This window comes from Solanum pennellii, chromosome 4 (genome assembly GCF_001406875.1).
Source record: "Solanum pennellii chromosome 4, SPENNV200".
Lineage (NCBI taxonomy): Eukaryota > Viridiplantae > Streptophyta > Magnoliopsida > Solanales > Solanaceae > Solanum > Solanum pennellii.
Window position 1 is genome coordinate 76111581 of NC_028640.1, and position 23529 is coordinate 76135109.

A 23529-nucleotide genomic window follows, 5' to 3' on the forward strand; every position below is an offset into this window, starting at 1 on the left:
ATAAAGTGAATATATCTAAATATAAATGGTTTGTACTTTTAGGTGAAACATATGGGTCACTATGTTAATTTCTGATTTTAGTACATAATTAGTGTTGATGGGTTGCTACTTTCATTTATTATGATAAAATTGAACTTAGACATTCAATTCTAATTAAAATTTGCCTAACTAATCTTCCTTATCTTCGATTCCACTTAGAATTTTGCCTTTAGTAAACTATTCATGTTTTTAAGTTCTTTCTGATTACCTCTTCTCTCTAATACTAATCTCTCATATCTTATCACTAAAAAATATGAATATCTACTCTTCACATGTCCAAATCATCTCAGTCTTATTTTTCTTTTCTTATACACCAAACCATCATGAAGGTCACACTAATCTTGTTTTAAATATTTTCATTTGTAATCTTCTCTCAAATAGTATATCTATACATCTATCTTAAGCATCCTTATTTTTACTATTTTCATCTTTTGAACATTATAGTAAATATCTCATTAAACCATACAATCAACTCTTAATTGTTATATGTCTTCACTTGTAACAATATCTATAAACAATATTTCAAAAGAAATTTTTGTTTATATTATTTTAACTTTCTCGAGAAAAATTCATATTTATGCACAAACTTCTATTTCTAAATTTTCAAATACTACTTTATCTCACCATCAACAGAATAATGGCCTTTAAATGTTTCATCGAGGATAAAATAAGTATTTTAAAGTTAAATTATTACTTAATATAGAAATGTGTCATTTTTTTAAAATAAACTAAAAATAATATAAATCATATAAATTAAAATAGAAAAAATGCTATCGGATGAATTGGTAACTAAGAAATGGAAGTAAATAATAATCCCATATTGGAGAATGAAGTGAGTTATGGGTGTTAGTGAGTAGAATAAATAATTAAGACAGTGAGCAGAGTATAATTATGATCCTTCAGGCAAGTTTTAATGGGATATGATGAGTGGTCAATACTCACAATAATTTTGTGAGAAGGATGCCCAGGCTCAGCCTGGTTACGACAATTTGGGCGTCCTCAATTTTACCAATCTGATCCTGATTTCTAAAGCCATTCAACTCCCTCCCCCCTCCCTTCAAAAAAAAAAAATATATTTTGACATTTTATTTTAAACAAATCTTTGCTGGATTTGGATTATTAGACTCAATAGACTTTATAATCAATATGACACCTTTAATAAAAGTGAAGTTGGCTTTAATTGAATACTAAGTGAATAATTTTATTTATTATGAATTTAATTTGATTGACATGCAATTCTAATTAGAATTTGCTTAACTAATCTTGTATAAATATCTAATTCTGTTGTTCCAAGTGGTATCCAAATTTAGCATTTCTAGAACGATTTCGGTTTTGACGTGAGGAATTGATAAGGACAACTAACAATACAACGTAATTATTCTTATCTTTGATTATGTCTTCAGTAAACTTCACGTGTATTTTCATACTCTGTATAATTATATATAATCGATACATTTAAGCGTACTTCTCCTCAGATTCACCAACACCAACCTTTCACATCTCATTATTTAGGAATCTGAACACCTCTTATTTACATACTTAAATCATTTCTGTCATTGCTTCCCTCATCTGTTCCGTCAAACCATCATAGAGGCCACACTCATTTTATTTCAAATATTTGTTTACTTTATAGTATTTCAATTTTTTTTTAAAAGTGAAATTCATACATATAATTTATCGGTTTCTATATATTTAAATTCAAATACCCCTTTTTTTCTCACTACCATCGAAATAATGGCCAAAGGCCTACCAAACATTCACAGGAAACTACTATTACTACAATTTTAAGGTCATGTTATGGATTTATCGAAATTCATAACTTTTGTCGTATAGATATAGATATACAAAACTCAATTAAAATATCAATAATAATTAAATTTGAATTCATAATTGTAATGATATGGTGAGTCAGTACAAAAAACCTAATACTTCAATGTGAGTTGGCAATTAAGAATGGAAGTAAATTATCCCACATTGGACAATGTAAGAGAGTTATGGAGATTGTGGGTAGAATAAATAATTGTGGCAATAGACTTAATAAAATCATGATCCTTCAGGCAAGTTATAATGAGATATGATGAGTGGTCAATACTTGCACTATAAATGTGAGAAGGGCGTCTAGGCTCAGCCTGGTTACAATAATCTATTTCTGAAGTTTATTTCCAAAAAATAAACAATTTTTTATTATTCGTTTTTAACTTTTCTAATGTTTAATATCTCTTACTTTCTTATTATTTTGACTCTTTTAATCACTATTTAACGAAACAGAAGAAAACATGTTTGTAAATTAGAATGTGTTTTTGATTTTAATTGGTTAGCTTTTTGCCAAAGGAAAATACAGTATGTGAAAGGAGACAACAAATCTTTGCTAAATTAAATTTTGAGACAATGGGCTAAATCGCAATGATGATGACTTTAGACTTCATACTCAATAATAACACACCTTATTATATAAGTGAATTTGGCTTTTATTGGATATATAAAGTGAAAAATTACAAGTGTTGTAAAAATAGTTTAGTGATTTAGGTGGAGTATATAAGGTCAATACTCAATATGTTACTTTCTAATTTGAGAAAAGGGTCTAATATACTCCTTAACTTTGTCATTTAGAGCTGATATACCCCTTGTTATGAAAGTGACTCATATATACCCCTACTTGTAAAAATGACTCACGTATACCCTTTTCCTCTAACGGAAATGAAAAAAAATATTATTTTAATCTAAATTTTTATTATTTTTTTCTAATAAATATAATACCATATGAGTAAATTTAATCATCGTCAAACATATTTTTTTGACTTTTTTTGGTTTCAATTACTACTTTATAATTATTATTTTGATAATCAAATTTATTTTCACTAATATTCTTGTAAAACTTATTGTAGATGACCAAATTTTTTCTTCGAATACGAAATTAAATTACAATACACACACAAAAAAAATAGTTTAAATTTTTTTTTCTTTAAACTAAGGAATGAAAGAAAAAAATAAAATAAGAATAAGAAACTCAAATAATTATAATCAAAGAAGTCAAAAAATAATTTATGTATGAAAAAAATTAAAATATACATTGAACTTTGATAGAAGAATCATATATACCCCTAAATAATTTTTTTAAAAAAATTAGAAGTAATAAATATAAATTTAAAACTAATTCTTTAACTTCCGTTAAATGAAGGGTATATGTGAGCCATTTTGTAACGACAGGGGTATATGTGAGCCGTTCGTATAACGGTAAGGGCATATATGAGCCACTTTTATAACAAGGGGTATATCAACTCCAAATGACAAAGTTGAGGGGTATATCAGACCCTTTTCCTTTCTAATTTTAATACTACATAACTAATGTGGTTGGTAGTTTGTTAATTTCATTTATTATGAATTTGAATTGATTGACATTCAATTCTAATTAGAATTTGCTTAACTAATCTTTGTATAAATATAAAAAAGTTAGCATCTACCGACGTGAGAAATTGACAGGGAGGCCAGCTAGCTGCTCCTAATACGCGTTTGGTTTCTCCTTTGTAGATATGAACCGACAGGACAAACTTTACCATTTAAACATGTGCTACTTGTCTAGAGCCCTACACACCAATCTTATAGTTCGTCAGCTTCGATAGCTTGATACAAAATTTAAGAAAAAAATTAAAAGATTTTAAAGTTTGAAATACTCGATAATCATTTCATTATGTGATACAAGAGAATTTTAAATTTAAATTATTTTATTTTAGTTCATTTAGAAAAAAAAAAGTTTTTTCTTTTTTATATTAATTTTCTGAAATATTTAAAATAAATTCAAAGAATATTTTAATACTTTTCATATATTTTAAACTCAAAATAAAATTAAATTTTTTAGATACTTTATTAAATTAAAATCAGATAAACAAATTAAAAACACACGAAGAGTCGGGCTGAGTCAGCAATGATAAGACTATACTATCCAAAAGCAAAAAAAAACCCGACCTCACACGTACCACAAATCATGTCGCTACCATTACTATGAGCGTATGGGAGCTTTTACTTCTTCAATTTTATTTGATATTAAACCATAAATATTTAATAATCCATGTTTCACGATATGTAATCAAACGGCATATACCGAGGAGTATGACACAAATTTTTTTTAATTAAATATACAAATTCTGAATCTAATAACATAAATAAGTCGTGATTGCAAAATGACTAATCGTCTTAAACTCATACTCAATACTTTCTTCGTTAATATTTTTAATAACACGAATAAGTAAAATAAAATGAGAATTGTTAAAATTAGTTTTGGATCATTACGGCACTATTCCACTTACGCTTTTTTTTTTTCTTCGTATTCCAAACTTTCGCTAATAAATAGGAATATGTTCTTCCATTTTTTTCTATCTATTCAAAACATCCACTCACACGCTATTATTTTCTCCAATAAACTAACCAAATTCTTCTAGAACAATTATTCCAAATCTATGGCTTCTTCTTCTTTTCTTCTCTCCACTTCAATTACCGGCTCTAAACTCTCCGCCGCTGCACCACCGCGGAGTTCTGTTAGCTTCAAGCAGCGGCCGTTTTCTGTTTCCGCCGCGTACTCCACTGCGGAGAGGACTTCTACTGCTACTACTAGTAGCTCTACAATCGCCTCACATACATCGTTATACGAAGTTTTAGGGATTCAATTTGGAGCTAATTCTCATGAAATTAAGTCTGCTTACCGGAAATTAGCCAGAATTTTGCATCCGGATGTTCGTAATTCGTCGGCGGAGGACTTTATAAGAGTCCAATCAGCGTATGCTACTCTTTCCGATCCGGAAAAACGTGCTAATTATGATCGGAACCTATTTGGAAATAGAATTGCAAGGCCTGTTGGTTTCTCACCGGCGGGAGCTCGCAGCCATTATACTGTTCGCCGAGGATGGGAAACCGATCAGTGTTGGTAGAATTTTTCGAAATCTCCCGCCCGATTAGTCACAAAATTTAGATGAGCACGACTTAATTTCTGATCGTAACTCAAATCTGAAATTTCTTATAACGATAATAAGATCCGTTATTTGTACAGTACATGTAAATGTGACTTTATGTATATAATACTTTAAAATTTTGTTATGTTATTTGGGATTAAGATAAATAATCAGACTAAGTCGATCAACAATTGTATTATTAGAATTTACAATATACTTACCTTTTCTTTATAACCACATAAATAATCTTTAATATTTAGTCAAAATACTATTACGTACGTAATTTGGAAAGCAACAAGTATAAACTTTTTCATTTGGTCAATGATCATGTATTCCTTTCATATGTTTCTATTAATGTATGTTTGAGATATATTTTAAAGTAAAAATTGAAGTTTGAAAAATACTTTTTTGTAGATTTTTGATCGTGTTCCATGACTTCTCACATGTCCTACTTGTGACTTTGTGAGGTGAAAATGTTGCCAATTTGGTCCACAATATCATAGGTCCCCCACTCTATAAGATAAGAATTACAATTCATAACAAATTGATGTGATAAATCTTCTATTAAATTTTGATATATTTTTTTCATATATAATAAATAATATATCATAATCGTCAAGTTTGCAGGACTTAATTTAAATATTATACTATATTTACACCTTTCATTATATATTTTTTATTTTTACGCTCGATAAATATGATGTTATTATAAAATTTTTTATTTAAATAAATATATTCACCGAAATTTATACGTTCCTGAAAAAAATAAAAGTACTAATAAAGTCACTTCGATCCATGTTTTGAATTCAACATCTCATCATTACGAAATCAAAAGCAAGTTGAGTAGCAACTAGTAAGTGTAATCTGTCATCTTTCTACAATTACAAAATACAACACATTATATATTTGTCTTTATTTAAGTAATTTTTCTTTCTCAAATTATTTGAGGCCTATGCTTTTTTCGTAGATATTATGTTAGTCATTTATGATTCTTTTCTCTCTTTTAGTCTTTATTTGGAAAGTTGTTGTAAGTTTTTGATAGAGATTCTTATAATAGTATTTTAGAAGTTCATAATTTATTCGAGTAAATTTTTTTTAATAGAATAAATATCTAAATATATTTTTACATGTAAAAGATATAGAAAACACTAATAACTCTCTTGCTTATATTTTTTCAAAAATGCAAAATTCAACTTTGGCAGTTATTTTATGGCCATCAAAATTTGAGTATTCTCTAAGACATGTCATCAAAAATTTGTTTAAGATATTGTTCTCATGATCAATGGTAAGCCTATATTAACAAAGTTATTTTTTATATTAGACGTGTTAATCATTGGATGTTTGTCGTAATATTTCGCCTCTTGATGAAAAAAAAGGGTGATCTCCTTATATCGTCTTATGAAATGGCCAATAAAAAAAGAGAAAATTAAACAAGGATTGATAAATTTAAATGTCGATATCGAAGGAGAAGAATTTCATCACGAACCAATAGTGAGAGTGACAAAAAAGATCAATATTCTTAACAGGAAATTGAAGTGGAAATGAACATCCAAGAGCCGTTGCTTGTTGAAACGACACCTCCCTTTTTGTGATAAGCTCTCCTAATTTGAATCATACTTAAAAAAAAGTATTCAATTTTCTAATGCTAGATGTCTTTATGTTGAGCTAATTTAGCCCAATATATTATTAACATGATGTGATATTAATAAGTATTAAATATACGTGCATAATAAATACATAGTGCATGTACAAAATAAAAATATATTATATTTAAAATAATATTAAAAGGATGAGTTGAAGGATCCAGAGATAAGTTATCTTCGAAGAATCACCATTACATATCTGGTATCGATCACGTCCATCATAACGTCATAACAAACAGAACTTATGTTACTAATAAAGATAGGAAGCATGGCCCCAAGTCATACGTGTAACAATATATATGTCCACGTAGAGCATTTCTATTGGACGGCGTACTAAGAGGCCCAAGGATGATGCCTATAGTTGGGCCATGTATTTTACAAAAAGGGAACGTTCACTAGCTACTAAAATAGCCTAATTACTGTTTATAGCTATAATTTAATAACTATTTTTAGCTACATGCTATAGGAAGGAGAGAGGCGAGCAAGACTGGAAGAGAGGCGAGAGAGAGAGGGGGCAAAAAGTGGGAGAGAGGTGAATTATATATATATATATTAGTTAGATAATTTTATATTATACATATGTATTTGTATATATGACAAGCGAGATTGAAAGAGAGGGGATAGAGGACAGCGAGATTGGGAGAGGAAGGAGAGAGGCAAATGATAATTGGAGAGAGGCGAGCGAGAGAGCACAGTGAGTAGGAGAGAGGTGAATTGTATATGTATATTGGTTAGATAGTTATAACTTATATATATATATATATATATTGATTAGATAATTATATATTATAAATATATATTTATATATTTTAGTGAATTATACATATACAAATATGCCTAATTATATAGAATCAAAGTCAACCCACATAATTATAGCAAACTATAGTTATAGTGAGTAATTAAAATAATATAAATTTACTTAATCGCGTAATCTTCCTTTACTACAAAATGACCTGGTTCATGCTTACCTCGATATCGAGGCCCAATATCTTAAATATGGCCTTTTTTACGCTTACCTTGATATTGAGGCCCGACTCATTATAAGTTCGCGAATACAAGCAAAACGAGAAAAGCTAACACAGTCGCACAAAAATGGCTAATGTAATGAAGCCTCTGATGAATTGGCCAAAATGGCATCACTATTTATACGTTCACGCTTCATTCATCCACTTTGTTCAATCTCAATCTCAATCTCCACTCTTCTCGACCTGCAATGTTCGCCGACTGCCGTCGTTCACGGCATCACCTTCCGGTTACCGGCAAGCTCATTTTCGTTCCGGCGCGGCACTTAAATCACGTGAAAGTCCATTACCGTTAGATCAATCAGAGGGCGACAGCGATTCCGATGAAAAAACAAGGAAGAGTCGTAACGAGAAGAAGCGTGAAGCTCGACGCGCCGTCCGGTGGGCTATGGATTTAGCTAAGTTCTCTGCTCCTCAAATTAAGCGCATTCTCAGGTAATTAGAGAACTTTCTAGTTACAATTGACTAAAGGATACAAGTTAATGTTTCATATTTCACTGTAGAGTGGCTTCAACGGAGCAAGAGGTATACGAAGCCGTTATGCTGGCCAAGGTAGTTTTATGTTCTATCAATTGTGAGGTATTATTGCTATTTTTTCGTTGTTAGTGAGTGTAACATGTTTGCTCATTTTCCGCAGAGACTAGGTCCTGATGTACGAGAAGGAAAGCGAAGGCAATTCAGTTACATAGGTATGCTTTAAGATGCTTACTTTCTCCATCAAAATGATCTTTATATCCAAATGTTTTATAGCATCGTTCTGTATTCAGATAAGCAGAAGTTGTAAGTTATAGTACCTTTAATCTATTAGATATCTCAGTTGTATACTTATATCCAATGTAGGATTAATATAGTCAATATTGATTACTTGATAAGTAAAAAGGAACTCGCAAATTTCTTAATTAGCATGGTAGTGAACTGTTTTAAAAGATGGCATATAATCAAGAGCATTTGGTAGGAAAGAAGGAGAATAGATGGAGTATAAGGATTTAGGAAAGAAGTATAGTAATCTCAATTTGCTAAAATTGAAAAAGCAGATGAGTTAGTAGTATGCAGTGCCGTATTTAAAATTCATAAACTTAATGTTTTACCTTGATTCAAATCACATTACACTTTTATCCATTATTTTGAATTCATTTGAAACTACACTCTAAAACATGACATTTTAAATTTACAAGTATGGATCGCCTCTTTTTAGCAGATGTCTCTATCAAAATGGGTCTATTACTTTCCTCGACCCCTAAAGGATAAACATGTTGACAGGAATCCGTATATGGTTATAGTTTACTTACACCAACAACATCAAATTATTAGAGAAGAACAGTACCCTTGGAGTTGTATTCTTCCTTACTAGTTGGTGCTTATCCCGCATATATATATTCTACCTTAGTGCTGGTGCTTATCCCGCATATATATAGTCTACCTTAGTGCTGGTGCCATCTTCTTTTTTATTTATTTGTATAAAATGGGGGGGTTTTCGACATTGAGGGACTACACTGGGTATGATGATGTTGTAGGATTTTTAGTGCTGGGGCTACCTAAAGCCGCTCTTCCAGTGATTTTGTGATGTTAGAAACAATTCATAAATTAACAACTCAAGAAGAGGGAAGCATTTTTCGTCAATCTATTGTCGGTCATATATAATCTAAATTTCTCTGTATTGTTCAACCTCTGATCTTGTAAACATCTTAGTTTTCTTTGCCTCACTGAAACAACTATGGGATCTATGGTTCTTTCCGTCTGATAAATTCAGTAACTGATTTATCATAAGCTTTCTCTAGTCATCAATTTTACGCTATAAAAACAAATACTTGTGTTACACAAAAAAATAACAACAATTGGTGAAAGAAGTTTATGTCGCATAGAATCTTCTTTTAGTTCATATATTTTGCATCCACAAAAGCAAATAATTTATGAGATGTAATAGTAGGCTTCTAGGGGATTGATGCAAAAAGATAGAACTGAGCAGTAGGAATGCTTGTGAAACTGCCTTCAGATCTGATGCATAACGTTTGGTAATTTCTCGAGTTCCTTTTGCAAAGTTTTTCATTCTCACCATTTTTCATCGGAGTGGCTTCTGTGACAGATTCAATGGAAAGGGCTCAAAGGAAATTTGATCTCTTTGGTGCAGAATGGAATGGATAAACAAATTTGTGAGTTGAGGTTGATGATCCCAAAACGTTAATGGGATAGCAAAAATAGAAAATTAGTGAATGGTAATAGAGTTCTAATTTGAATCCTTCTAATTTCCTTATCTCATACTTTTTAGGAGGTTCATGCAAATGGAGGGTAAACACTAAATAGTAATACTGCAGCGCTGTCAATTGAAAGAAGAGGAATCAACTTGATATTATTCTTGAACAGAAGCACACTAATAATAAATTTATTCTTTTGAGAAGGGTCATTCTAGTGAAAAAGGTGTTGGTGTGTCACTTAATGTTTGACCTATATATGCTATCTCTTATTAGAAGATCCAGCAATTATATACAGCTATTTGAGTACATACATGTTAATAACAGAGGAAGCAATCTGAAAATTAGATATCCCTTGTGAATGCATTATCCACTTCCTGCCTTTTCATTTCTTGTTCCAGGCCACAGTGAATATGCTTGTCATGTCTTTTGTTCCATTTTTCTCTAGAACTGTGCTTTGTATAATTGATCTGTGAACTGCATTCCCATGACTGAAAAAATCATGATATTCAGTATGAGTTGTGGTTTATTAATTGATTGATCGCTCATAGTAATTGTGATGCATCATATTACTAAAGTTCTATTAATGTTGTTATTATCTACATTTTGATAAGAGATTGTTTACATTGATGGTTTGAATTCTAAAATCTATGCACTCCTAAACCATGGAATTTTTCTGCTGAATATTTTGGGAGTAAGTTAACCTTGGAAATGTTTGCAGTGTTATAATTTCAGTTTCTTGTCCTGAAATTTGATCACATGAAATTAATGTATGTTGGATCTATATGCTCACGATGTAATACGAATTCATGTTAGGTAGATTATTGCGAGAAGTTGAGCCTGAATTGATGGATGGTTTAATTCAGGCAACAAAAGATGGAGACCAAACTAAATTTCAGGCTTTATCTGGTTCGGAACTTTCGACTACCGAAGATGTTGATGAGGAAGTTGAAGAGACTGAATATGAGGATGACGAAGAGGTATGTCATAATCTCACTCCTCATTTTGGGGATCAAATTTCTTTGGCTGCTTTACTGTGTTTAAAGTTATGACTGAGCACAAGAAAGTACAATCGCGAATCTATTTCCATGAAAAATTAACAAGTATGAGAACAGCTGTTCTGCTCGTCTGTTTAATAAAAGAGCTGATTACGAAACCTGCATAATGTGGGTTAGATAACATAACAGGACAACAATTTAAATTTTACTTAGGAACTAATTTCAGGACAATTGAAAGTTTAAAGTTCTCTTTTTTTTGTGCTTATTTTCAGAGTTCTGAGGACAATATTGCTTTAGCCGATAGATGGTTTGATGGCTTGGTCAATAAGGACGTTGACATCTCTAAAGAAATCTATTCTCTAAGTGAGGTTGATTTTGATCGCCAGGTTAGTTCAGATGTTATACGCAGGTCTAGAGTTATCTTCTTTTTTGGATTTTCTGGTGTATAAGTTGAATTGACACATAATTTTATGATTTTCATGCTCAATCTCTTCTTGTATATGTTCATTTCAAAAGACAAATAATCGGTAAAGGAAAACTAGTAATGAAGAATTAATATGGACAGATAAGTATTTCAGGCTGTCAAATGTGCAGCCTGACCTTAAATGACATAGTTGTTAGCTTGGTTAACTGCGCGTTTCATTACAATTAGCTTAAAGGTGTCAACAATTTACTTGTGCTGTTTTTATGGAATAAGCTGCCCGTACTTGAGAAATTAAAGAAAAATTATGTGTCTTTTAAAATTATAATTTGCTTGTCTTGCCATGGTATACTATTTATCTGATTATGTTCTATCTCGTTGTACAGGAGTTACGTGGTCTTGTTAGGAAAGTACAATCAATACGTGAAAAAAGGAGCAAATCAGACAAGGGGGAAGGAAAAGTAAACACTGATGTTGTCCGTGCAGAAAGGTCTCTCACACGTTTCCTTCGAGACCTAGCGAAACAGCTTCACAGCTAAATAGAATATCAGATTCATCTGTGGACTGTGAGAGTATACTCCATGCTGGCCATCATTAGATCCTCAAAAAGTACATTAAAATGTATTTGTAATACTTCCTAGTACATGCATGTACTATCTGGAAGTTAGATCTCATTCCTCTGCCGACAAGGCTTCCTATTTCCCCTCAATTATTTTTCTCTACTTTTCTAGGGGAGGGGAGGGGATTTGGGGGTGGGTGATGGGTGACAGGAGAGAGTATTCTTTCTACTGTAGATCAACATCCACTGTTCAATGCCATAAGCCATGAACTTTTGAGTGAAACACTAGTACTGGAGTTGTGATGTTAAAAACATTGAAAATTTTGCATAATGTTTGCTTGATAGATGACATTGGGATTGAGAGCTTGTTTGTCTTTATGGAAAACTATAATGAAAAGAATCTTTTGGTTTCGATATGTCACTCCTTTTTTGTATCAGCTGATGGTACTGAAAGAGAGGAAGAGGAGTGTCTGCTATTGTTGCTTGGAGTAATATTCCACTCATTGATTGAAGGACAAAGACATCGATGACATTTGTGTTGGCCGTCGGCTGTTGCTGTACAGGTAATGTGTTTTATTCAGAAACTTGAGTAACAGAGAAACGTACAGATTGTCAAAATACATTCCTTTCAAGTGATGTTTCATTTTTACTGTTTAACACATACATGACTCATTTTTTTCTCTTTATTTTGCTGATTCATTGGACTGCAAATTTAGAATTTTCTTTGTTTAATTTCTTTATTAACGGCAACACGTTGAACGCATGATTCGTTCTTTGTAAAGAGAAACACTTCTCCATTTATTCAGGCAGACAGTGGTTTGGTGTAATTCAAAATTGCTGACTAACGTTGATGTGTATACTGTATAGGTTCAGCTCATATGTTGTATCTTGAAAAACTGTTGTAGATAACATGGAGCTATCAGCATCAGTTTACAAAGGTCGTGGCCAGGTCATTTTCTGCTTATTTAAGTTCTGTTCATCTACCTTTTGGGTGTGATTAATAGCCATTCCTTTATCATAACTACATAATAATATATGTTACATGTAAGGTGAACAAATTGTTGAATCAAAATGAAAAAAAAATAAATTAGGAATTTGTTTCTGTCGGTAGTTTACTTTTCTATGCTTCATGGATGAAAACTTTCGAGGTCAAAACTTAATATATGTTAAACTCGAAAAGTGGTTAGTGGATGCTATTTCTGCGATTATACGATTATCGGAGTGGCCAGTGGAGAAAGGGATAAGGTACCCACTTGGGGGTATATGTGCTACTAATTAGTGCTTAATGTCTTTGTCCCAGCGACTCCAATGTCTTGTCAGACACCAAAAGATAGTGACTCTTAACCAAATGCCTTTTTCTGAAAAAGATGTCACACATGAACACAGTAAATACACTGCCGCCGTGGATGCACTTAATTTAGTCATATTAATATTGATATTATGGGTTGTATACTATTCTAAGGTTGAATAGTACTATTTTGGTAAAGCAACAGAGGTTTAAGACTGATTAGTCTTCAACCCGGTCAATTTGTTTGTATGATTTTTATTTTGACTTAATGTAAAATTCAAGAAAGTAAATAAGTCTTGTACTCTTAAGTTAAATATATGTTGAATGTATGGAAAAAATTATTTTAGTTTTTTTGGTTTTTAACATGTGCAAGTTAAAAAAGGAGTTAATGAAAAATTATATATATTTTTAAACAAATTAAAAAGATAAATAAGCTAAACACATTGAAACGGAGGGACCAAGTATTCATCCTCTTGTAATTAGCGTCTTTCAACATACATACAACGATGAGTGAAGGATCTAAAGGCTATAATCTTATCGAAAGTCCGTTGAATGAAACATGATCTTAAATGGAGAATTTCCTTTTGCTTAACTATTTAAATGTTCTTATTTATTGATAAGTGTTTGATTTCCGATATATAGTATGAATAGTATAAATTTAAGATTTAAAAGGAAATTGCTTTACTGCTTAGGGCTTACCTGCCCCCTAAAAAGTAGAGTAGTTCCTTTATTTAAGATAAGATGATAGAAATTTCAAGATAAGTACATGTGCAGATTGCTTTTTAGAAAGTAACAATCAAATACATACTTATATATATATATATATATATATTTTGTATATAGAAATTTCAATGTATAAATAGTATGCAAGCAAATGGGTGAGAGTAAAGTGAGTTCGAAGAATTTACATTAGAGAAACAAAAGTAGTAGGCTGGAAAAGAATCTTAGAAAACACAAAAAATAAAATAAAAAAAATAAGTGGATAGAAGCAAATTCTTAACTAACAGAGATTATGGCATAAATATTGAAATTTTAAATCCTTAATTAGAAATTTCAAATTTTTTCAAAAAATTATATTAGGAGTTATTCTGGAAATAGGCTTTAAAATGTACGGATTTAAATTTAATGAGTCTCTATATGAGTATCTGAAATCGGATGAAATATTATCCATAGTCGCCATTCACACAGTTAAAAACTTGTAGTCAAAAACCTTGTCCTTGTAAATTAGCCGCCACCATTTTCAACTATTACCAAAATGTTTTAATTTATGGGCCCTTAATTTATTTGACCACGTTTTGAAACATTTCATCAAAAATTCTAACATGTCTGACCAAACTTGCCATAATTTGAGGGATCAAAAAACATTATCTTATCTTCAACTATTGACAATTCAAATAGATTATTTATGGAATTAATTTTAATTGAAAATCAAATTATCCAAGATTTTTGGAGGGGGCTCTTTCATACATAACTTATGACCTTTTTTTCCTTAAATCGGGGTATGGGGAAGGAAAAACAAAGAGGAGATTAGCATGTCAAGTCTCGAACTCTCACCAATAAGGTGATAATTTAGATAGTCAACTAACTGAGCTAGTAAGATATTCTATATTATAACCTTAATCCGTCATTTAAAAAAAAACAAGTAATTGTATATTATTGAATAAATCAATTGTCCGATGTAATTCTTACCAAAACTCGTTTATTCCATCATTAAAAGAAACAAGTAATTGTATATTATTAAAGAAGCATGCACCATGTAGTTTTATTGGATTGGTCAAAGTAGCTGTAGCTAAAAAGCTTAAGAGTCTTGTTATAAGGAAAGAGCAGTTAAATGATTAATAATGTTTACTAATTTTGGATAATATTAATTAAGCAAAATTAGGTAAAAATGAAAGTAAACAACTAGCTTTACAATATGGAGCTTCCTTAAAGTATAGAACAATTAAAAGACTCTCTCTCACAACTTTGTCAAGTGGCCAATAAGTTGGACAGATAAGACTTTTTCAAGATTCAGTCATCAAATTTAAACCCCAAATCAAAATTGACTACTTACCAATAAGTAGATAAGACAATCTTGATTAATTTCCATGAAATTTCTTAAATGATCAGTTAGTAGGAGTTTGGATAATGTTTATTTCAAGTTAAAAGTGAGCAAAAATTAAAGTTAACTTCGATATATTTACTTGACCACTTTATAAAAATGTTAAAATTTGGAAGAATGTTGTTTGTTGGTTCACTCAATGTTCAGTATGCATTATATAGCTTGATAAGTTAATCTGCACGTATATGGGGAAAATATGTTCCACTTGAGCATTCACTAACATAAACAATTTCATTTTTAAGGCCCAAACCTATAAAAAAATATATTATTCATGCTAAATATTTCTCAAATTAACTACGTGCTAAATATTTCTCAAATTAATTATAAGCTTTTGAACATATATCTCCTTGGTTTGTAGAATCAATTAATACAAAATATGTGGTGACTAGCTACTATATACTAAATGTTATTTTTTATGATAGTTAAAGATATATAATTTAACTTGATATAAATATCGAATGTAAATAAATATTTTAAAATTAATGTAGGGAACATAATGGGCACACATGCACAAATTAACCGTACGTGTTAAAAATAAAGTACCATTAATTTATTTAGAATATGAATATGAAATATCCAACAATTTTATGTTGAGGTTGAAAATGAAGTGACAAAAGGCCAAATACAATATAATATCTATTTGCAATTTGCATATTCATCTTTTTGTGATATGATATTTTGTTGGCTCCAGCCTACCTCGATCTCTAGATTTTTCTTCCTTTTCCCATGCATAGTCTTTTTTTTTCAAGAATCTGATTTTTCTTTTCTATTTATTTCTACAAAAGTTTAATTCCACACCTAAAATCAACAGGCGGGTCATAGAGAAGAAGGATTGACATATTTTTTTAATCTTACAAGCTTATGAAAAAAGATAAATATAATATATATCGTAGTTGAATTTGTACAAATTAATAAGACATGTACTTTAACTCTATAATAACGTAACTCAAAGAAAATTTTCACAAAAAATTTGATGAATTAAATTGACCAAAATACGTATCATGAACTCGATTCACTATTTTCTTAAATAAAAAAAAGAGTGGAAAAGGACAAGGCATATATATATATTATATCATGATAAGCCTCTAATTTGTATTGTTATGTGTAAATGTGAGTACATGACAACCTTGCTTCCGGCAAATAATACTGCTCCTGACGTTAGAGAATTATTATGATGAGACCAAATTGTATTTTTTTGCTTTAATTATTTCTTTTTTCTTCTATTATTAACAGATTTTTAATTTCTTATCTCTACTTGCATTTTTGTCAGTAGTTTTAACACTTCTTTTTAATAGTTTCTTATTTATCATTTTTAGTTTCTATTTGTATTTGTGATCTTTTGATGATCGTATATTTGTTAGTTTTAGTATGTTTTTTCTATCATATATCTCTAGCTAGAAGGTGGTCTTTTGATGATCGTATATTTATTAGTTTTAGTACATTTTTCCTATCATATATCTCTAGCTAGAAGGTAAGTATTGACTATTTTTCTCAATTTTACTTGTTCAATGCACTGAATATATTATTATAGGAGATATTATGGAATATATAATTAGTTAATTGTGAAGAATAATCATAATGAGATTATGCATGGAAAGGACTCTTTCACCTAATTTCTAGGCTAGTTTGGTGAATTAATTTATAATAAAGTTTAGCTAGGTATCTTCAATCAAAGAACGAATGAAGCGATGACATTTGTCAACATACAACAATACATAATGTACATCAAATAAACAACACTAATTTGTATACTCAATTTCACACTCCACATAACATTTCTATTTATGATAATAATTAATAATTTATGCACTTTATAATTCGAAATCAAGTGGTATACGCTAGTGTTAATTCAAGGACGACATATTTGAGAGACTAATATAAGTGACGTAAAACTACAAGGAACTCGAATTATAAAATTGTCCTTTTTGGGGAGTTATGTTCGTATAAAGAAATACTGTTGGAAAATTGCTTTCAAAAGAAATGCACTACTACTATCATATAAAAACTCATATTCAATATAACATAATCACAAATTATAAGTTACAATAACATATTGAATCCATACCTTTTTTTAAAAAAAAATAAAATTGATTTCCCATTAATTGTCTCATCATTAGTTTTCAAATGATTAATGAAGTATCTTAAGCGTTCACGATAACTCTAATATGAGTCAAATTAAAAAGGACTTAATCAGCCAAATTGAGGTGTGTTTGTACTAAGGAGAAAATATACTTTTTAAAAATCTTTTTATGTATTTATTTTATTGTGTTCACAAGTAAGAAAAGAAAAATAATTAATCATATCTTAAAAATATTAATATCTAATCTAGATAAATAAGATGAGGAATAGGGTACGATGCAAATGACAGATTCTATGTGAAATGTCATGTAACTTGTTTTCTCTAATTCTAAGATGTTATTTTCCTCATTTTTATAAATATTATTGTTTATGAGAGTGTAAAACTAGAATATATATATATATATATATATATATATATATATATATACAAACTTTTCCTTCTAAATTTTTGACCCTTCGATATAAGATATGTAAGATAACTTTGTCTGCGAGTCGTAATTTTAAATTCTTAGCGTAGATTTGATAAAGAAAAAGGGAAAGCCTAAATTATGAATGTAACTTAGTTTGTTTTTTTTTCTTTTCCTTTTTAAAAATTTGATCTCTCATAATTGTCAATCATAGGAATAACAAATAATATTCCTCTTTTGAAATTAGAGAGTCCAATACTTTAAGATAAAGAAAGAAATGTGGAAGGAATCATTTAAGACCCAATATTTCCTATTAATTGGATAAATACGTAACTTTTTTAAATTTTTTTTCCTTAAAAAAAGAAAAAATAACTAACTCACGAGGTGAAAGTATTGAGGAATACACAATACATAAATAAAATTAAATATTTGAAACATGAATAATAATATAACACTTTGACCTTTATGCAAAAAAATTTATATAATCTAATTATTTCATGGTAAAAATAATTAATTTAATTTGACTTCAAAACTAGCTCAATGATTAATGAGGACCGCCAAACAAAATCTAATTAAGAAGACGATATATCATTCCTTTAACTATTGTCTAATGTTATTATAAAATCCTATTATTTAATTGCAGTTTGAACTTCTTATAATCTAATTTCTAATGTAAAAAGCAAATAATTTAGCAGGAAAATTGATATAAGTCCAATTAAATCATGAAAACTAATTAACTCAAAAATGAAGGTGAATATTTCTTGGATAGTAGCATCAGGGTTATGTGTACCCAGTATTTTTGATTTTAGATATAAAAAAATATATATTCAAAATTATTATTTATATTTAAAATTATTATTTCTTATTTTACTCATTAAATTATTCCCATATATTTTGGGTACGTAGGTACGAAACACGTGAGGATTATTGTTGAAAAACGAAAATGTTGCATGAAATATGAAAAAATTCAAAAAGAAAATGAAAAATACTCATAAGAGTGCAATAAAACGGTTAAAAAAGAGAAGGTGTAATTTTTTTTTCTTTCTATATTTGTCAATACAAACAAAATATAAAAATAAGCAAAATATTAAAGCAAGCATTTAATTGCACAAAAGATGACAAATTAAATTGAGACTTTCGTACAGCCTATACTTCAAACTATTTTTAATTTCGAATCGTTTAATAATTGATTAGAACTATACGAATTTAGTTATATGGAGAATAAATATTTAATATTTTATTATTTAAATATATATTATTTATATAAATATTAAAATTGTTAATCAATTCATCGTACTAATTTCATACACAAATATTATATTTCTTATTTATCTACTAAACATCATATAAATTATATTAAAAATAACACACAAATAACTTTTATCTGGCTACCCAACTGCCTCTACTAATCTAAAGATATTCTCTTCATTTTAATTTATTCGTCCTATTTTAGTTTAACGTGTAATATTAAAAAGTAAAAAACAAATTTTAGATAGTGTGATTTTAAAGTTAGAATAATAAAATTATAAAGAAAAAATTACATTGGTTCTGATACCGAACAAAAATGACTCTTTCTAACCTAATTTATACAACTTGATTTCCTATTTAATCAATTTTTTTAGAAAAATGATACATTTTTTACACTTAATAAGTAACATTTTATTAAATTTTTCATTTTATCTTTTTGAAATAGATTTTAGATTAAAAAATTTATAAACTTACTTTCTAAAACTTCGATACTTTCTCTATCCATTATTATTTGTCATGATTTTTATTTATAGAGTTAAATTATAAAAATTTCTTTTATTTAGATTAAAAAATTTATAAACTTACTTTCTAAAATTTTGATACTTCCTTCGTCCATTATTTTTTGTCATGATTTTTATTTTTAGAATCAAACTATAAGAATTTCTTTTGAGATTTTCTTTTAATCATATTAATATTTAAAAAATTGTAATTTGTAGTACTTTTTAGATAGTTTTGAATATGTAAATTTTTTGTTTTAAATATTGAATTAATATAATCTTATATAGATTTAAAAATAAATCAAATTAACTTTCAAAAAATATAATACGACAAATAAAAAACAAATGAGAAAAGTAATAAGTTAAATTCACATGCAAATATGACAAACAAATTAAAACGGACGAACAATAAATAAAGAATACTTTACTGGTCCCACACTACTTCAACGTTACACTTGTTCATTTTTTTTCTATAAATGGCTCCTCACACTTCTTCTTACCAAAAAAAAAAAAAAACCATATATTTCTCCTTTTTCCATTTTTAAGAGGAAGAAGAAGGAGAAGGCTAGGGATTTTGATTCACAAGCTCTCTTTTGCATCATTAATATTCATTCCCACCTTCTTCTTCAATGGCGCAAGTGAAACTGCTCTGTCTATTTGCTCTGTTTTTAACTATTACACAGCTCTTCATAGCAGGTAATAATTCAGAAAAATAAGTCCAAAAAATGATTTTTTAAAAAAGCATTGATCTTTATCTTTAAGAGCATTATTTTTTGGATCATATTGTATAAATAAGATACAACATTCATCTGTAAACATTTTACAAAGAAAACTCTGTTTTTAGCTCTTTCCAACAGGTAATAATACAGAAATTAGTAGTTATACTAAAAGAGGAAGATGAAGTAGAATTTTGTGCGTAAAATCTTATTTCATTTCAGATCAAATAATGTTTAAAGATTTGATTTTCCCCATTTTTTGGGTGTGAATTTACAAGTGAAAAACCCTCTCTGTTTTCGCTGTTATAAACAAAAAACTAGTGATTAAACACTAAATTTGTTCTTTTAGAGCTGATTTTAGATCAATTTATGTTCAAAGATTTGATTTTTATTTTCTTTTTGGGTTTATGAAATTTTAGGTGTAAATTCAGCTGCAACATTTACAATGGTGAATAAATGCCAGCAAACAATTTGGCCTGGATTATTATCTAACGCCGGAATTGCTCCACTTTCCACCACTGGTTTTGTTCTACAACAAGGTGAATCGAAAACAATCAGTGTGCCCACTTCATGGGGCGGCAGATTCTGGGCTCGTACACATTGTACCGAAGATCCCACCGGAAAATTCACCTGCGCCACCGGCGATTGCGGCTCCGGTAAGCTCGAATGCGCCGGCGGCAACGCTGCACCGCCGGCAACTCTAGCTGAATTCACACTCGACGGATCCAACGGGATGGATTTCTTCGACGTCAGTTTAGTCGATGGGTACAACTTACCAATGCTTGTGGTACCACAAGGTGGTTCTGGTAACAATTGTACAAGTACCGGATGTTTGGTGGATTTGAACGGCGCGTGTCCGTCGGAGCTGAAAGTGATGAGCGTGGGAGGCGAAAACGTCGCGTGTAAGAGCGCGTGTGAAGCTTTTCGAAAAGATGAGTATTGTTGCGCCGGAGCGTTTAATAATCCGACGACTTGTAAACCATCATCGTATTCAACGTTGTTTAAAAAAGCTTGTCCGAGTGCTTACAGCTATGCTTACGATGATAAAACGAGTACCTTCACTTGTGCTGGCGCTAATAATTATCTTATCACATTTTGTCCTTCACCTAATACCAGGTAAACTTACTTATTCATCTTCTCTAAAAAAAATTTCTCATAAATTCATACTAACAAGCAATTTAATCAAATTTAGATAGTTAACTAACTGAGCTCGTTATATTATTTTTTTAATTTACAAAATTAACTACTTGGGTATGGGGTGGGGGGAACACATTGGGATTCGAGTTGGGAATGTGGCCTGTCAAATGGAACGTTAGGACGTTATTTTCAATGTAAAAACAAAATATCTATGAGATCATATTATTAGTAGGGGTATGTGGGCTATAAGTAAAAAATTAGTAGGGGTATTTTGGTACTTAATATAATATGTGAGATCATTTTGTAGGAGAATGGGTTCCACGTATGGTGAATCAGTACTTTATAACATAATATATGAGGTCATTGTAGTAGGGGTATGTGGTTATGTGTAGGGGTATTTTAGTACTTATGCTAACTAAGTCAACTTTGGGAATTGGGAAAAATATCAAACTTAACGGCTTAAAGAGATTCTCTGACCCAAGACAATGAATTGTCCTTTTTATCCAAGTAGCCGTAGCCCACCAATTGGTCTAGTTTTGTGTGAATTATTGTCAAATTTATTCGAATCGAATGTTTGTTAAAATATATTTTATTTTTACGATATAAGAATTGATTGATATCAATAAAGATTTATATAGCTGATTTGATAATACAATTCCATTTGCAGTCAAAAGTCATCATCATCATCAAGTGGACAAAATCAAAAACCAGAAGATAGTAACAATCAAAACGACAACGACAATAACAACGAGCCATCAACGATCAACAACTCTATGGTATATGATGGTGCATGGGATATCAGTAGTGCATCTCCAACCACCACGTGCATGCACGTGTTCAATTCACCGGCCATAGCCGGTGCCGTCGCCTTCTTAACAGCCACTTTCCAGTTGCATCGTCAGCTCTACTAATTTTTTATTTTCGACTTTTTGTTGACACTCAAAAAAAAAATTAGGCGAAAAGGCCGGCCTGACCCGGCCCATGTTATTTTGTCGGAATTTGGGGTGTTGTATCACGTGTGGACCATTAAATTGGGCCTTGTGACCCACATGTGTGGCCCATGTGACGGGGAAATGAGTCAGCTTACGTGTCAATTTAATTGACGTACACCTAATTACCTTTTAATTGGTGAAAAAAAGGTCTCTATAGCCACAAAATTTAGATTTTTGAGGTTATTTAATTTTTTATTTTTTATTTGACTTTTTTTAGTTTTATATTTTAAATTTGAATTAATATTGGGATTAGGTTTAGGAGAGGGAGATTCATTTGGTAGGTAGGTTTTAGCTAGAAAAATTATGTATAATATGCTTTTATGTTTGTAACCATTCCAAGTTGGTGGAAATTATATAAACTTAAAAAAACGGATTGGTGATTTATTTCTTATATCTTTTTGTCAATTTATTTTATTTTTTCACGTCACATTCGATTAATGAGCCAATACAAGGGATCAAAAATAGTATTTTTACCCCCTAAAAATAGGAGTGTAATCTAAATATATTTTATTTATGCCCTTTAAATTTTGCCTGTGAAATTATATATATTATATATTAGGTATATATAATATGTGAATTAAACAATATTAGGCGTATCATATAATATAATGGATGGTGATGCTTGGTGCACTAAATATTTATAAGCTTACAACATTTTAGTGGAAAATTAAGAAGTATTAAGTAGCTTTCAATAGTGACCAAGATACATTATCAATAGATATTATAATACTAATCATAGTGTTATAAAATTTTAAATATTTTATATTAATGTTTGGTTTTCGGATTCATTGGTGTTTGATTCAAATTTGTACCATGTAGTGCTTGTAAAAGAAATTGTTCTTCACCAATTTTTAATTTATTTTTCTTATTTAAAATTCAAAATCTCTCCCACAAAAGTAAAATAAGTTCTATACTTCTCAACTTCTCATATTTCACACAAAACATGTTTTTTTAAAAAATGATTTTTAGCTCGATTGAGATCCTTGATTAAGATATATATACTCATTAAGATGTTAAATTAGTCATCTTCAAACTCCATAATTGAGCCACTATCTTTTGTCTTACTAATTAGTTTTAGTTGAGAATTATATATGATTAGTATTCTTATAATATACATAATGCATTATTAACACGTTGCCTGATTTGGATATCTAAAATTATTAAGTGTCATGTTTTAATTATTAAACCTCCAATCCTACTAGTTATTAATGTCCAAATTGAGGGATTATTTAATTAACAGCTGGTCTGCT

The 23529-nt window shown here is 29.8% G+C and overlaps 3 protein-coding genes and 1 non-coding gene across 4 annotated transcripts; all 4 read left to right on the top strand.

The window, feature by feature from the left end:
- The first annotated feature begins 954 nt into the window (after positions 1 to 954).
- Positions 955 to 1060, top strand: LOC114077047. The gene has a single exon (XR_003578141.1). It is a non-coding gene; the product is annotated as a small nucleolar RNA Z279/snoR105/snoR108 (small nucleolar RNA).
- A 3335-nt stretch (positions 1061 to 4395) lies between these two features.
- LOC107016160 (chaperone protein dnaJ 11, chloroplastic-like) lies at positions 4396 to 5191 on the top strand. Its single transcript, XM_015216644.2, has one exon. It carries the CDS (start codon positions 4494 to 4496, stop codon positions 4959 to 4961), a length of 468 nt encoding a protein of 155 aa, XP_015072130.1. The 5' UTR covers positions 4396 to 4493; the 3' UTR covers positions 4962 to 5191.
- A 2472-nt stretch (positions 5192 to 7663) lies between these two features.
- On the top strand, positions 7664 to 12228 carry LOC107018432. Its single transcript, XM_015218916.2, has 6 exons — positions 7664 to 8082; positions 8151 to 8199; positions 8285 to 8336; positions 10653 to 10816; positions 11107 to 11220; positions 11642 to 12228. The coding sequence occupies exons 1-6, from the start codon at positions 7718 to 7720 to the stop codon at positions 11792 to 11794; spliced, it is 897 nt and encodes a 298-aa protein (XP_015074402.1). The 5' UTR covers positions 7664 to 7717; the 3' UTR covers positions 11795 to 12228.
- Positions 12229 to 19941: 7713 nt separating this feature from the next.
- On the top strand, positions 19942 to 22670 carry LOC107018216 (thaumatin-like protein 1b). Its single transcript, XM_015218638.2, has 3 exons — positions 19942 to 20130; positions 20570 to 21266; positions 21955 to 22670. The coding sequence occupies exons 1-3, from the start codon at positions 20064 to 20066 to the stop codon at positions 22196 to 22198; spliced, it is 1008 nt and encodes a 335-aa protein (XP_015074124.1). The 5' UTR covers positions 19942 to 20063; the 3' UTR covers positions 22199 to 22670.
- Positions 22671 to 23529: the final 859 nt, after the last annotated feature.